The following is a 17,072-nucleotide window of genomic DNA, read 5'->3' on the forward strand; positions in this document are numbered from 1 at the left end:
CAAAGCCCATACTCCTTCCTTTTTCAAAAAAAACTTTTTTTAAAAAAGATTTTATTTATTTATTCATGAGAGACACAGAGAAAGAGGCAGAGACATAGGCAGAGGGAGAAGCAGGCTCCCTACTGAGCAGAGAGCCTGATGTGGGACTCGATGCCAGGACCCTGGGATCACGCCCCGAGCCAGAGGCAGATACTCAACTGCTGAGCCACCCAGGCGCCCCTCCCATACTCCATCTATCACAGTTTTTGAGGCACGCTGATTGCCCTGGACTTTTCCTGCATGTTTCAGAGCAGAGGGAATAGCCCAGTACTTTTGCCAAGAAGAAAAGAGCTGACAAAGATGTACAGGCCATGTTCCTGGATAGAAGACTCACCATCCTAAGACATCAATGAGAGTTGCCAGAAAAATCCTAAACAAGGTGAGTGGTGTGTGTGCATGTGTGTAGCTGCAGAGGTGGGAAGTGGTCAGAAAGCGCTCAACAGATATTCAAACACATTTTAAAGCCTCTATTATTAAACAATGTGGTATCAATGCATGAATAGCCAGACTAATAGAACAGAATAAAAAGTTCAGGAATAAACCCAAGTGCACATGGGAATTTAATATCACAAATCAGTGGGAGAAAAAAATGAGACTTTTTATTAAATGGCTTTGGGATAATCACATAGCTATTTTCAAAATTATAAAAATGGATTCATACCTCACTCCACATACAAGGGCAAATTTCAAATGGTTGGCGAGCTAAATGAAAAAAGTAGCTTTACCAGTGCTAGGAGAAAGGTGAATTCTTTTATAACCTAACGGTGGGGGAAACCTTTCTGTGGCTGACAACCCAAAAGCATGCAAGAAGTGATGGATAAATTAGACTTCTACTTCTTTTGGCATGGCAAAAGAATTTACATAGACATTCATTGTCTCATCCAGCAATCCCAGTCCCAGGAATCCATTCCAAGGATTCAAGATGACTATGCAAAAGACCAAAGACAACCTTCTGGGAGAATAATGCCCCCACCTTGGAACTCCACACTCTAATTCCTGGGACCTGTGAGTACAGTTTCCTGACATGGCAAAGCGACTCTGCAAATGTGATTAAGGTGAAGAGTTTTGGAATGGGGATATTATCCTGGATTATCTGGGTGGGTCCAGTCTATTCACCTAAATCCATAAAAATTGCAGAGGAAGACAGGAGGCTGGTCACAGACAGGAGATGGAAGGAGGAGGAGGAATGGACCCATTACTGCCAGCTGGGAGGGTGCAGGAAGCAGGGCCACGGGACAAAGAGCATGGTGGCTGCTTGGACACTGGGGATGGTGACAGCCAGGCTCAGTTCTAGGACCACAGAGGGTGAATTCTGACAATACCTGAACCAGTAAGGACATGGATCCTCCTTTAGAGCCTTGGGATGGGGATGGAGCCCTGCTGACACCCTGATTTTAGCCCAGGAAACCCATATTGGATTTGCGACCTACAGAACTGTGAGATAGCACATAAGTATTGTTTGAGCCAAGAAGGTATTGGTCATTTATGATGGCAGAAAGAAAAGGGGTGTGCACTGCGGGTGCCTCCCCTGCAGCAGAGCCCCAGCCGAGTCAATGAGCTCTGGCACACAGACATGGGGAGGACTGCGTCTGTGGGAAGGGATGAGGAAGATCTGCCTGCAGGATCTTCAGGACGTGCTGTCAGGTGAAGAGAGCTGGGGGCAGTGTGCTGCATTCTGAGTGAGAAGAGAGGAACACACTCGAGTGTATTTGCCAAAAAAAAAAAAAAAAAAGGATAAACCAAAAACTATGGGGCTTTTGGGGGACAGAGGCCACAGAGTGAAGGGGGAAAGAGGAACTTCTCTGGATACACCTTTTCTGTGGTTTTGACTTTGAGCCGGCGTGAATGAGTTACATGTTCGAAAATAAATTTCAATTATTTTAACAATTTTTTTAAAGTTAAATGATTTTTAAAGAAGGCAGTCATTAAAAATGGAAGCAAAAGAATGAAACAAAACACAACCCTGAAATGAATGAACCTTGGTTTGTATTAAGTTGTAATTATTTTCACATAAAGAAAATAATTTAGAACTCAGTATTTTGGCCATACATCGGTAGCGTAATATGGCTCAAGGACAAATACTAACACCGCATTCAGTAGTCTTATTGTGAGTAGTACCATTGAAATTATCATTGTGAAACTCTTGATACGATAGTAGGATAATGAAAATAAGTGATGATGTTAATATTTCTAAAAGCACAATTTTAGAAAAAAATGTATTTCAACTGTAAATTCCAAGTTAAAGTTATCTTAAATTTGCCTGGAAATAGCAGCATGAACTCATGATGTTTCCTTTTTCTGTCCCTGGGAAAGGTCTAGAACGTCCAGCTGGAGGCAATGAGCACCCCTTCTCCGCCCTCAGTGCCCAGACTCTGGTCTTTAAACACCATCTGACACTTAACGAAACCAGGTGGGAATGATCCATCTGAGCTTCAGCTGCAGGACAGGAAGGCACTGGATGATCCCGGGACATCCTGCTGTGTACGAAGTCATCAAAGATTGGTAACTCCATGTCAGAAAGCCCAGAACATGACATGCTCCCCACTGGCCAAGATGGGTCAAGGTTAGATTCAGAAAGAATAATGACTGTAGGTGATTGAAGTGCACTGAATATATTTTTAAAAACTATACTTTCATATTGATAATTTAGGGGAAGAGATAGTAGAGATGAGGGAGGGAGGGAGAGATGGAGGGAGCAATGAATGAATGAATGAATACTGGGATAAGCGGGGACCAGTTCCTTACTCTGAGGCTGGGAATTCAGGAAAAAGACTCAGCATTTATCCCACCTTCCTGTGTTCAGGGTAACTTGACCTGCCTGAGGGATGAGGGGACACACTTCTTTTCAGATGACAGAAAATCACCATTTTGAAAATCTTAGGAAAATACTTCACTCAGGAAAGACCATCGATGGCTGAGACCAGTAAGTGTGAGGTTGAGGGGGGAACTCACAGCATCCTTGGTGGCCCTGAGAGTGGGATGCGCGGCCACTGTGTGTCCTGGCGTGCTGCAGAGTGGGGCACATGGCACCATCTGGGGACCGCATCAGAGTGGCCCCAGTCTGCAGCAGTCAGTCCTTCCCCATGGCCCCACGTCCTGGGGTTCCACCCACATTCACCCCTGGGCCAGAGGCAGGGGACCCTCTTCCTGATGCCATCTAATGGGTCTACATCATTCCCCTCCTTCATCTCATCTCCTGGCATTTTATCTTCTCACATCATAAGAAGGGTAGGCACAGGACAGTGAGCCGTTCTGGGAGAGAGACCACATTCACACACCTTTCCTACGGTATGTTGTTAGGATTGTTCTATTTTACTTTTGGTTATTGCTGTTCATCTCTCATGGTGCAAATGTATAAACTAAACTTTGTCATAACTATGTACATCTTGGGAAGAACACAGCACACACAGGGGACTGCACTACCCTGGTTTCAGGCATCCCCTGGGGGTGTTGAGATGTGTCCCCCGAGGATATGCTCATTGAGGATTTGGAGTGAACCTTCCGTGTACAGGAAACAGGAGGCTGAGGAGCCAGGGACAGCCAAGGAGGTAAAGGGTGCCCCTCTGATGCAGGACAAGCCAAGGGACAGCTGACTGGGATTCACAAGCCATTGCTGGGGCTGGGGCTGGGCCAGGGGTAGGGGGAGGAAACTTCTAGGGGTGATGGATTTGCTCATCAACTTGATCCTGGTGATGGTTTCACAGGAATGCATACATCTAGGTCAGAGCTTATCAAATTGTATATGCTGGAAATATCAAGTTTATTATGTGCCAATTAACCTAATAAAGGTGTTAAGAAATTTCCTTAAACAGTTTATGAGTCAGGACAACCAAATGCATAGTGTCAAGTTTGTGTGGATCTGGTTTTCATCAAAACCACAGTAAAAAGATGTTCTTGGAAATTTTCAGGAAATTTGAATGTGGACTGATTATTAGATGATATTAAGGAATTTTTAAGTACAATAATGGCATTATAATTTTAAGAGTATGGATGTTTTAATGTAAAGGTTTTCTGAAGGAAATATAGACATACAGACGAGTATGCCAACCACAGGTGGACAGACAAGATAAGCACATCCCAGACTGAAAAGCAATATTCCCAGCATTTGGGAGGCTCTGTCAACCCCTCCTGTACTGCGGAACCACAAGGCCCCAAGGGGAGCTGGAACCCCAACACCAAAGATGACTTCTTGTTTTGGAACTTATTATATAAGTGGAATCAAACAGTGTCTACTCAAAATGTGTGTCTGGCTTTGTTTGCTCAACATTACGTTTGTGAAATTCATCCATATTTAGTTTGCACATATAGACAGAGACACACTCTGGAAACTTCATGGTGAAATGACATGTGGTCTGAGATGTGGTTTAAAACACTACAGCTGGGGATCCCTGGGTGGCTCAGAGGTTGAGCATCTTTGCTCACGCCTTTGGCTCAGGGGGTCCTGGGATTGAGTCCCGCATCGGGCTCCCTGCAGGGAGCCTGCTTCACCCTCTGCCTGTGTCTCTGCCTCTCTCTCCATGTCTCTCATGAATAAATAAATAAAATCTTTAAAAAAAGTAAAATAAAACACTACAACCAAATCAAACCATCATGCTGTATGCCTTAAACTTAGACCATGATGTATGTGTGCCAATTATTTCTCAATGAAACTGGGGGGGATAGATGTATAGAGGTGTATACAGATATAAAATTAGGTCTATGTGTAGCTATGTATCTATAAAGAAGTTAAACTAAGCAGATTAGCCACTGATGTTATCATTCCATACACAAATATGACCATGTAATTTTGCATAAATGACTTCATATAAGAGAAGAGATACTACATTTGATCTGCTTGTTTGTGCATCAAATGATATGCACGTGAACATCTTCCTATGTCAGTGAGTCAATAAACGTAGACTTTGCCATTTTTTCATAGCTGCATTTTATGGCATAAAAGCATTTAAAAAAAACACCTCAGCAACAATAAAAGGGGAACTAGATGGATCTAGGTAATGGAACAGGTGAAGCTAGATCATGGGCATGTAAGAGTTTGTTTTGTCATCGTCTTTCCTCTTGGGTATGTTTAAAACTTTTTAATGTTAGAAATCTAAGGACATGGTTGTGGGATGGCGGTGCAGAGCAAATGTGCTGCTGCAGAGAAGCTGCTCTGCGTCCACCATGCTGATTCCTCTTCTCAAGGAAACTAAGACAGTTCCCAGACCCCCTCTTGTGTAACTGGAGGTTCACGACTGAGTTCTGGTAAACAGAACACAGACAGGAGTAGTCTGATCCTGGCTGGCCCTGGAGGCAGGGAGTAAAGGCCTTATTTGGGAAACCAGAAGACGTTGGCATTTCCATGCCACTGCAGCCTATGTGAGTCTCACACACAGGTCTGAAGCTTGAGACCTGTGTCCTTGGCATGCACAGGGCTCAGCTGTCCCAGGACAAGGGATGCCAAGGGCTGTACCACAGGATTCTGTCTTCCCTGCCCAGCTATTTCTGATGGACCTTGAGACTCCAGAATTGCTTTTCATGAGATAAAGTGATTTTTCTCCTCCATTTTCCTCTGTGTGTTTTAAAGTTCACTTTTATCATTTTGGTTTTCATTCACTGGGGACCTATGTTTCCTTTTTTTAAAATTTTTTTTAATTTTTATTTATTTATGATAGTCACACAGAGAGAGAGAGAGAGAGAGAGAGAGGCAGAGACACAGGCAGAGGGAGAAGCAGGCTCCATGCACCGGGAGCCCGACGTGGGATTCGATCCCGGGTCTCCAGGATTGCGCCCTGGGCCAAAGGCAGGCACTAAACCGCTGCGCCACCCAGGGATCCCGGGACCTATGTTTTCAATTTGATGTGAGGTAGGGACATTCTGTTGATTTTTTTCCTAAGAGTCGTTCTAGCCCCTTTTATCAATGGGACCCAACCAGCTGGTTTGCACTTTCAGATTCCTGCGTGTCAGTTTTCAGAAATAGTTTCTTTTCTTTTTTTTTTTAAAGATTTTATTTATTTATTCATGAGAGACACAGAGAGGCTGAGACACAGGCGGCAGAGGGAGAAGCAGCTCCATGCAAGGAGCCTGATGTGGGACTTGATCCTGGGTCCCCAGGATCACACCCTAGGCTGCAGGTGGTGCTAAACTGCTGCGCCACTGGGGCTGCCCTCAGAAATAGTTTCTTAATGAAAGTTTTGAGGATGTATGTGGACTTGGTCCCCAATTTATGGCCAATTTCCAAAAGCAAGTCTTTCAACAGAGCACAAGCAAGTCTTACAACAGAGCACAAGCACAGCTCCAAAAGTTACTGGGATTTTACTAGAGACAAGAACTGTTCTGACACTATACTCTTCCACACTTTGTCTCTTCAGCTTTTTATCTCCTGCTGTTGTTGGAACATGAACTGTGCCTTGTGTGGTGCCCCAGCCCCATGGAACCCCATGCCCGTGACCCCATGGGATCTGCCCCCGGGCTCATCCGAACCCAAGCCTCCCACTCTTCTCCACACTTGCTCCAGCCCTCGGGCCTCCCTGCCAGTCCTCGACTGTGACGTACATGTTCTTTTCTCCCAAGACGGAAATTTGTCCTCTTTGTGTCCTGCCTGGAACAGTGCTTGGGAACACACCTGCTCTCTACACAGGGCGCGTTCATTCACAGGATACACAAGTTGTACCAAAAAAAAATCTTATTTGTACATCTGGTAGCTTATTGTTACATGGAATTAAAAAGAAATAAATCAACTATGCCATTCAATTTAGGTCCCTATTTGGAGCTGAAAATTGAATGTTAAGCCTTCTCATCATTTCTTCTATGGTCTTTTCAGACCCCAACCTAACATCCTGTCTCTTACCTTTCCACATCCTGCCCCTGGCAGCCCATCATCTCCAGTCTCTGGCTCACATCCGGCAAACTTGACCGCCTCTCAAACCCCCTGTCCTGAGAGTCTCTGTGCCCCTAACCAGCCATTCTGCAGAGCATCAGTCCCCTGTCTGGAAACCCTGCTGTCCACTCCCAGGAGAGCATACCTGGCCCTCTACGATCCACCTGGAGATGGAGGTCTTCCCATCGTAGCCTGGTCGGAACTGCAGCGTGGCTGAGCGGGGGCTGATGTTGGAAATGACCAGATTGGATGGGGCGCCAGGGAGCTCTAGAGACAAAGGAGAGGGAAAATGTGGAGATGCAAGTTCCAACAGCTCACGAAATGCACCAAACATGTCAGTAAGTAAGTGGTTTCAAAATGCCTCGATTTGTTTTCAAAACCATGTTAGTGAGAAGCCTGCTTGTGGGAACATGACCACAGCATGATCCTTACTTTCTGGGGTCACCCATCAGGCATCATGGCCTCTGAAGTGGGATGAGGACATATCCCATGTGGGGACACATTTTCACGTGGCCTCTGGATGATCCACTCTGAAGGTCAGGACTCACTCATCTCTGTGCACGGCAGGTTATGGTTGAAGGACGAAAGGATGAATGGATATCATTCTTTCAGGCTCCGAAAAGAACACAACCAAATGTCCACCCTCCCTTTGGTGGTGACCATGATGCTGGGGCAAGCCGAGTGGGGTGGGCGGGAGAACGCAGGTGCCACATTATCTGCTGCCAGGTGTGTTGGTCCTGAGCCTTAGGCTCCTGGGTCTGGTTTCCAAGACAATAGCATTCAGGTGAAAGTGCAGAGCCCTCCCCACTCCGCCTGAGTTCAGTTGCTCCGGCAACTAAATGGGAGGAGGGGGGCTCTGAATGGGCTTTCATCCTGTGAGGTTACCTGGGGCTTGAGCCTACTCACCGAATACGGCTCTTCTGGCTGGCTGCTCCCCCAAAGAGCCTGTCCCACTCAAAAGTGAAACATCGTGAGTTGGAAATGGCGGGGGCTCTTATCTTACTGTGCTACTCTAGAGAAAGACAGTGGGATGGAAGGGAGGGGGGAGGGATGCCAGGCAGGGAGTGGAAACACTTTGCTGCCTTCACTGCTCTGGGGAACACCCTCGGGTCCTCCGGAGCTAGGAGTGCTGGAAACCAGGACTTGCACAGAACAGTAAAACCACTTCAGTGATCAGGTCAGCACTGGCACAGCCTGGGTCTCTAGGACCTCGAGGGGCCTTTCCACGTCTCATTTAATGAATCTGAAGCAGAAAATGTTTACATTGAAGGACAAGTGACTCTTGTCTTTGGATGTGTCAGCTCACTAGATCCTTTAAATGGTGCTCCAGACATTAATGGATGTGCACTTCAAGCTCAGCAAGCAGAATACAGTCCTCCTGAGTGATGGTCATTGTGAGGTTGCTTCCAGCCGACACTCAGGGCACTCAGGGACACCCCGGGATCCATCCCTGGCTATGGGGGACCCGACCTTGACGTGAAGCAGCAGCACCTCCACTGCTTCCTTCACCTTGGTTCATCAAAGTTCACTGGGCGCAGTGGGGCCCTGTCCTCCTGGTGTCCTCATTCTGCAGGTCCACCCGCCTGGACTGAGCCCAAGCATCTCAGGGAAACCGGCTCACACATGCCAGTGCCCCAGAGTTACTGTTACTGTCAGTCTGTGTGTGTGAGATGACTCTAACAATGACACTTTACAATGCCAGCATCACTAGGTATTAGAGTGTTATCAATGTAGGTTTTTTTTTTTTCTTTTTTCTTTTTTTAAAGAGAGAGAGCGTGTGTGCACAAGTGGGAAGGGGCAGGAGAAGGAGAGAGAGAATCTCACACAGGCTCCAAGCTCAGCCCGGAGCCCATGATCTCACAACCCTGAGATCATGACCTGAGCCGAAATCAAGAGTCGGATGCTCAATCAACTGAGCCACCCAGGTGCCCTGGAGTGCTAACAATGTTTTAAATGTGTGCTGTGGGAATGCACTGTTTGTGTAGAATAAACAAATCTTTCTGTCAGCCAAAGACTTCTTTCTTTAAAAAAGTAAACTTATTTTGTAAATGCCTTTAAGAAACACCGGATTGCCTTTGAGTGTGGTCCCCGATGAGCAGCATATGCACACCCAGGGTACCTGCTCCAGAGGCAAATCCTCCAGCCTTGCTCCACACTTGGCAGCCTAGGCATCTGCTTTATGAGAAGCCCCTGGGACATTGCTATGGGTGACGGTGGCCAACTGCTGCCTCAGAGGGAGGCTACTGGCCTCCAGACAGTGTCCTAAGAGGTCACCTTGCTCAGGGGAGAGTGAATGCTGTGCCCTCATCCTTCTGCCACCACATAGAGCTTGTAGGGCTGCCCAACTCTCTCTGGATGCAGTCTCTGTGAGGAGGACACACGCATTCATGTGCATGTTTTTTTATTTTTATTTTTATTTATTTATTTTTTTTATGATAGTCACAGAGAGAGAGAGAGAGGCAGAGACACAGGCAGAGGGAGAAGCAGGCTCCATGGGAGCCTGATGTGGGATTCGATCCCGGGTCTCCAGGATCGTGCCCTGGGCCAAAGGCAGGCGCCAAACCGCTGCGCCACCCAGGGATCCCTGTTTCTTTCTTTACTGTATGCATTTTATTTGCTTTGCATCCCGTGCAGATCATGAGTGGCCCCCTTCCAGAAGACAGCTGGGCTAGGAACATGGGTCTGGAGGCGGATGGTGCTAAAGGAGGACGTGCTGATTTCGGAGGGAGCTTCAGGGCTTTAGCCTCAAAGACCAACTGACACAAGGCCAACAGGCATCTTCTAAAGAGCAAGAGCCCCACAGCTTTAATTTCAGAACTGAACCGAGAGCCCCAAATACCTCTTCACATTCCCTTGTATTTGTGAACTCCCAGGAAAGACACTTTTATTTTAAATGTAAATTTTAAAATTAGAGAGGAAAGAGTGAAGTACAGTTCTCTGAAGCCGAAATGAGTGTGCTGTGTGTTCAGGGAGATAATCTGAATCTCAGAAAGGACCGGAGGGTACGGGCAGCCCATGCCCACATCACAGAGTGATGGTCCGCAGCCACTGGCACCCACGAACACCCTGCTCTCCCTCCCACCGCCTCCTACTCCTTTTTCTTATCTCAGACCAAATCTCCACTGTTTCACTGAGTGAATCAAGGTTTATGCTTCCTATTCTTGGTTTTAATATCGACGCCTCCTACTGCTCGCTCTTGGAGGAAGCCTGTGTCTCCGTATGTGGGCCCTGACTGCTGGTCTCCCTGGAGGGCAGGACTTTGGGGCCAGCTTGCTCTCTGGGGCACAGAGAGCACACCCTCAGTCCACACCTCAACAGCAGATAAGGCTGGAGGACAAGGCTGACGTTGAGTCCTAGTACACTTGCCACCCCACTGCCTCGGCAGATAGCAGACACCCATCTTGTAAAGGACCCTGGGTGTGCACAGGGCTGCCATCCACCCAGAGTGCCTGCAATATCTGAGCCCTGCCCTTAGAGACACGGCAGCAGGGTTTTACTGACCTGGGGGCACTCCAGAAGAAATGGTGGATGAGGTTGCCAGGCCGGTTCCCGCAGTGGTGACAGCAGCCACATCAATGGTGTAGGTGGTGAGTGACGACAACCCTTTGATTTTGTACTCATGAGTTGTGTTACTGAGGGTGTGGGTGAGCCGAGAGCCGTTCCTACCGTACACCTCCCAGGAAACCTGGTAGCCTGAGGAGCGAGAACACAGGATTAGCAGGGCCACCTGTGAGCTGAGGGTGGGGCTGGATGCCACTGTCGCTGTCACAGAGGATCTAAAACAGCATGAAAGCCCAGCAGATGTGCTGAAGCTGGGAGAGAACCTGCTGCTCTGCCCACATGGACTCTGAGCTGGGCCCCTCCTCTGTCCACAGTGTCCCCGTCCCCCTGACACCTGGTGGGCTGTGGGAGCCCGGGCCCACCTGCGGGTGGTGACCCTGGCACCCGAGCTGCCTTAGGGAAAGATGAGTGACGGCGCCAGCCTGCAGTGCTCAATTTCACCTCATGGCAAAATGTGGATGCATTTCATCAATATTTACCGTTTTTATACGCTGATATTTTCATTATGCACTGCTCTAAATCAGGAGCTTGCTTCTGGGTTGCAACTAATTTGTGGAAACACTGCCACTTTTTCCCTCATGAAGTGATTGATAGAAGCTCTCTCCCGTGTAAAGTGCTTTCTCTAAAAAGTCCCTCTGCCTAAGCGCATGAGTTCTGCTGCCTCCCCAAGTTTCTGAACCTTCTGTTTTCCTGCCAAAATCTGATTTTTCCCTGGTCTCTGTTCAGTCCAGTGGGGCCTTGTGACCACAATTTATTCAGCCTTGGACTCCACTGCTATTTTAAGCTCAGAGAAGAAAAGCCCCAGCAAGATCCTGAATTGACCCCCATGGAGGGGAGTTTATGTGGTTAGAGACCCTGCAGAGGGTCTCCTAAAGTGGGAGACACTGATGGAAGGCGGTTGAGGGCCCAAAGGAAAGGGGAACTGCTGAAAACACTTGCACTTCCTTCTTTCCAGTCAATAAACTCACAGATACCGAAACACCAAGAGGCATCTTAAAGCTCATTCTGATGAAAGCAATAAATATGGTTAGAAACTTGCACTTGCAGGTAAACAAGAATTTAAAGAGTATCTCGGGACTTTAATATTTTGAAAAAAAAATTAATGTCAGAAGCTGCTGCCCGTCTGCGGTCCCACAGCCCAGCTACTCCCTACTCCAGGACACTAGGACACCAGGCCCCCAGGCTGACAGGACATCCAGGGGGGAGCAGCAGATGGGCACCCGGCTGCCGGCCACCTCCCTGCACATTGCACCTCCCCTGTTACCTTCTGGTCTCTGCACAGGCCCCTGTGCTCTGCTCAGCCCATCTGGGCTGTGGGCTGCCCACCTGCCCCCAGACCTCGGTGTTCCTACTGGCTAACCACCCACTGCCCTACTCCCTCTGGACCCCAGACTCTCCCTCCTCATTGCCCACCCGCCCCACGTCCAGCCTCCGTGCCTCACTCAGTGTGCCAATCAGTTCTTTTTATTTTGTTAATTCAGAATTTCGGATCTAATCACACAATTAAAAATCCAGCCTTCTGGGCAATGAGTATGAACAGCTTCAAGCACACACAGTGCTCCCAAAGTTCCTGTGGCGTTCTGAGCACTTCGCTGACATTAGTTCATCTAATCTCATAGCGGAACTGCGAAGTCACTACCCTATTTATAATGGAGAACGCCAAGGTGCAGAGCCGTTTGTGAACTTGCTGGAAGCTGGCAAGGACTTCTAGGGTTGGCCGGGCCCCACACTTCCCATGGAACCTCCAGAGGCCTTCTCTCCGAAGCCTTGATGTTCACGAGCAAACCCGACCACTCCCCTGACCTCAGAGGTTTCCACCGAATACATCAAGAGACAGTTTGATCCTCAGGGTCATCCCTGAATGTACAGGAGGAGAAGACTTTGCTTTATGTTTTGTTTTTGTTGTATGTTATGGTTTTATTTGCTTAATTCTGTTCTTCATCAGAATTTACAAAAATACAGCACATTGTTTGTCACAGTGACCTGGAATCCAAACTTCCAGCACCCTCAGTGGGGGCAGCAGCGCTGGGATCTGCTGTCACATTGGGTATGCGGCTGGGCTGCTGTCGTGGATGCAAAGCCCAAAGGCCCTCACCTCCTCAGGAGGGGTGTAAGGGAAGCAGTGCCCTGAGGCATGGCTCTTTGGGCTGTGCGTGGATGTCTCACTGCCTGCTCTAGCCTGCGGGGGGAAGGGCAGCCCCGCCAGCACTGGGCGTCTTCAGCGGGGGTCCTCCTTGCTCCCAACGCTGCCTGAGACTAACGACCCCAGGAGCTTCAGAAATAATTTTCTGTTGATCTGCAGTAAATTCTCTACAAGAGAGCAGTACATCCAATCACAAGCTGTCTGTCTGCATCCAGGCCCTCATAAATCAGAGTTTACGCAGGGAGAGTGGAAGATGCTGGAATTTACAATAAGCACAGTGGGCAATCTGCTCTTGGGCACTCTGCCCCTCCTCAGGATGGCCCTCTCTTTCTGGCCCCAAACTGACAGGGTGGCCTGGGGCTGCTCACTGCGCTTGGGGCTGACGAGGTACGGCTGGCAGCAGGTGTCTGGGGCATCGGGTGCCCCGTGCAGAGGACCAGGCCTGGCCGTTGTCATCTGCCCCAAAGCCGTTCCAACAGCAGCTGCGTTAACAGGAAGGCTCCAGGATAGTCTGTGGTTTCCCGAGGCTGGGTTTGCCCATAGACCAGGCTTTTCTTCTGCCTCTTGGTTAGCTACTCTGCCTGGAGCCTGGGATAGACCCTGTGGTGCTGCCTGGAGCCCCGTCAAGGGAGGGTGTGGAACCGTCAGTTGGGGGCAGAGCATCTGGGTCCAGGGAGGGCCTTGCCCAGGGCAGGGGTCACTGGGGCTGTGGCTGGAGAGATGTGCAGCTAGGCCTAGGAAACCACAGCCGTCGGGTTCAGCTCCCGTAGGCCCTCTTCCTCTGCAGCCTTCACCAGAGCTCCTGGGACCCCAGACAGATAATGGCACAGGTCAGACACAGAGAGATGGGGACCGTGTGGCTGCTGAGAGGGACCAGAGAGCACTGCCCGCAGCTCTGAAGTCGTAGCAATGCCTCCAACCCAGGTCCACAGCACACAGGAGTCAGAAGGCCAAGCTCCACGTAAACTATAGGCTACTGCTTGTAACTACACGTATTTGTTTAAATAAAATAGGAAAATGAGTTCATTAAGCTCTATTAGCTGGCGAGAACAGAGGATCATAAATTGTAAGCATTGGCAAGCACCACTCAGCCGGGAGATGCTGGCTCTGCTCAGTGATTACGTGTGCCCATGGGCTTCCCTGAAGATTTACACGAGGAACGAGGACCCAGTGCATATCTGAAGGAAGGGGAGTCTCCGTGTCCATTCGCCTACCAAGGAACCCTAGCCAGATTTCTGGGACTCGGGTCCTGAAACCCACAGGCCAAGCAGGCAGCCGCGGACGCCCCGGCTCAGAAATCAACAGTGAGCAAGCGCAGCTCTCATTCCGGCCACAGCACCTGACCAGTCCCTGAGAGGTCTGAGCTGGAGCATCTTTGCTTTCCAGGGCAGCCTCCTTCTACGCGCTTCTGGTGTTTTTGCTTTTTTGTTTTCCATAAGCGCAGCCTGGTTTGCTTTTTCCTCCCTTCGCATGGCTTAGAGCAAAGTTAAACCAACCAGGCTTCCTTTCTGCCCATCCCCCACGTGACTCCCCAGCCTCTGCTCCAGGCAGCAGGAGGCCTTTGTTATTTCACACACTCACACTTGGGATCCTGTGCTGAGAGGCTGCAGAATACCGGCCAGATCCTGGCTCCTACAGTCCCCTTTCCTGGAGCTGCAATATTATTGACAGTGGGTATTTCAAAGCATTAGCTCTGAGGACCGAACCAGACCCATACATGTACTCTGGTTAAAAGTCAGAGGGAGAGGAGGCATCAGGGCAGACGTCCCAGAGGACATAGTGGCCGGAGCACACCATTCTGCAGGGGGTCGGGAGGGGCTGGCTCCAGGGGGTTTCCCCACTAAAGGAGAGAAAAAGGGAGTTTAGGGGAGGAATGCAGTCCCCAGGCTATGCCCCAGGCGACTGGGGACACTGTGCGGAGGCCCAGAAACAGCGTGGGAACATGGTGATGCTGGGTGCCTCTTGCCCGTGTCCCCGGGATGATGGAGACCTCCAGCCTTAGCTGTTCCCAATTTCAGGATCAGGGCGGGCCACGTGTCTTTGCACACACCTTGTCTTTGCAAAGCTGAGGTTCTGGTGGTGTCTGTGATACAGAGGCAGGTACAGCATGAAGACCAATGTGGGGAATTAAGGAAATGAAGGTGGTGGGGTCCACTCTGACTCCATGTTTAAGAAAGTGGGCAGAGTCAGATTCCCTTGGGAACATCAGAAACACACAACATATTTGTGTGAAGAAGGAAATACAAATGTTATTTTCTTTCTGTTAATTTCAAACAGCTATTAAGTTGTTAGCATATTAATCAGCTGTTTGTACCAAGTAACTTGACAAACAGCTGTCAGGTGCTTCTTTGACCCTGGGGACCTTGAGAGACTTGGTGAGAGACTGTCACCCCAGGAAGACGGGAGCCTCTGGGTTGGGTTAGGAGCAGGGTTCGAATCCCATTGCCGGCACACTGAGGATGTAGAGGCCAGAATACGGACACTTGCATCCCTGTGCTGGCCTGGTTGTCTGCTGGCCACCCACGGTGGCGGACGGAGATTGTAGGAGGTGTTTTGTCTGGCTGTTTGAACAAGATCCTGTAATACTAAGGTGCTTGCCTGTGGATGTACCCAGGGTGGCCCTTGATGCTCTCCAGACATGGGGTTGGTAGAGCCGTGGGAGCTGAACCCCGAGGCCAGGCATCAGGGACAGACATCATTCTTGGACTCTCTGGTACACCTGTTAGCATGAGTGGGCTTCTGGATGGCTGGGCACATGAGGGCTTCCACGGGCAGCATAGGCTGGTTGGCTGAGGGACAGCGGACACAGCTTAGGCTCCTGGCGGACTCAGAAACAGGATGGACATGGCTCACTCAGGAGCTGGGTACTCCTAAAGCCTCAGGGTCCAGGCTTAGGGGGCAAAGGCAGGAGCCCTGGATATGACAGGAGGTTTTGCAGGTAGAGCCCCAGAGAGCACCTGCCACAGAGTATGTGTCCCAGACCCAGTGGCTGAGCAGTGGGAATATGAGTGGCTGGCTTGACATTTCAAGTAATGCTTGCTAAACAGAAGGGGCCTCTGGCGGCTGCTGCCCTGGTGCCTCCTCCCAACAGCCCCACGAAGAAATGGAGGGTCTGAGAGGTAAGCTGAGGCTCCTACCTTTCCCTGAAGTCAGAGCCACCCAGAAATTTTTTTTCAAGCCAAGGATAAAGCTCTCTGAAAAAAATCATCAAAGCCCTACAAAAGACCCCTACAGCCTGAGAGAGTCTGTCTGGGGACATGGCAGGCTGGCTGTCCTCACCTTGGGTCCCCCTAGGGCACTGAGCCAGGGCACCCAGGCTTTGCTGTCGGGCCCATCCTGGCCGGGGACGGACCTGGCCGTGGGCTGATTTGCAGTGTTTCAGTGAAGAGACTGCACACGGTGGACTTCTGGTGCACGACTGCTAAGGAAGGGCCTCTTGGGGCCTGTCTCCTCTCCGCATGGCTAGGAGAATCGTGGGGGACTGAGAGTGTGAGGGGATGTGCCACAAAATGCTGAGTCTCCCTGATCAAAGGCTTTAGAGGTTTGTTAAGCTAACATAAGGAGGCCACAGCCCATGCAGGGCAATGCCCCCAGGAGGTAGGGTCCTGGGGACACGGTATTGGGTGTGGTGATGGAGCCTTCTGCCCAAGGTCCGGCAGACATGCCGCTTCCTGGAGAGGCCCTGATGCCCTTTTACCCGGCCAGCTGTGTGGCTTCCAGCGACGCCCATCTCCCCCATCGGGGCGAGTGTGTTTTTCCTTCTCCCAAGCACAGAGATACTCACCTGTAATGATTCCATTCTTCTCCAGGGGCTCCTGCCAGCTGACCTTTAGGGATGTGTCCAGAATCTCCGTGAAACTCAGATGTCCCACAGCACCTGGTTCTAGCAGGTAAAAATAAAGTCATCTGTTAACACAAGAGCCCCTTCTCTCCAGGTCAGATTTGTGTGGAAAGTTCTAAGCAGGGAAGGGAGGCAGTTCTAAGCAGGGAAGGAAGGCCAGCGCTGGGCCCATAGGCCAGAGTCATAGGCAATGCCAGTAAAACCCAGAAGGGGCAAGGGAATTCGAGGTGTGAAAGGCATCCTGGCTCTGGGCACATAAATAATTTTACTCTGCTGCATCCCAGCCCCGCCAAGAACCTTAAGACAGGCAGCAGGAGATTGATACACACTTCCTTCTCCTTGATCTACTCTAATGAGAACAACCAGGCTGCCTGGATCCTGAAAAGCCACGGCTGGCGCCCTATGTCCTTGGACATGCCTTGCAGCCGAGTGTCCGGCTGGCGTGTGGTCACTGCTCTGTGCAGCCAGGGCCGGCCCACACCCAGCTCCATCCAGGGTGATGCCCTCAGGCCTGACCTAGAGCTCCAGGCTCCACGCCCCCACCCCTCCCTGAGGAACCCCACGGTGGGGCAGGGGCAGGATGCTGTTCCAGCAACAGTATGCTCCTTCACTAGGAGTTTCTTTGTGGGTGA

General features: G+C 49.9%; 1 protein-coding gene across 12 annotated transcripts in view; it reads right to left on the reverse strand.

Moving 5' to 3' along the window:
• SDK1 (sidekick cell adhesion molecule 1) overlaps positions 1-17,072 on the reverse strand; it is a 537,600-nt gene that overhangs the window by 135,856 nt on the left and 384,672 nt on the right. For all 12 annotated transcript variants that reach the window (XM_038539586.1, XM_038539587.1, XM_038539590.1 and 9 more), the window contains 3 exons: positions 16,384-16,482; positions 10,397-10,588; positions 7,041-7,162 (listed from right to left, as the gene is read on the reverse strand). In XM_038539586.1, the coding sequence (XP_038395514.1) occupies positions 7,041-7,162; positions 10,397-10,588; positions 16,384-16,482 (413 nt within the window). The remainder of the gene's footprint in view (positions 1-7,040; positions 7,163-10,396; positions 10,589-16,383; positions 16,483-17,072) is intronic.

The sequence above is a fragment of the Canis lupus genome, chromosome 6 (assembly GCF_011100685.1).
Source record: "Canis lupus familiaris isolate Mischka breed German Shepherd chromosome 6, alternate assembly UU_Cfam_GSD_1.0, whole genome shotgun sequence".
NCBI classification, from domain to species: domain Eukaryota; kingdom Metazoa; phylum Chordata; class Mammalia; order Carnivora; family Canidae; genus Canis; species Canis lupus.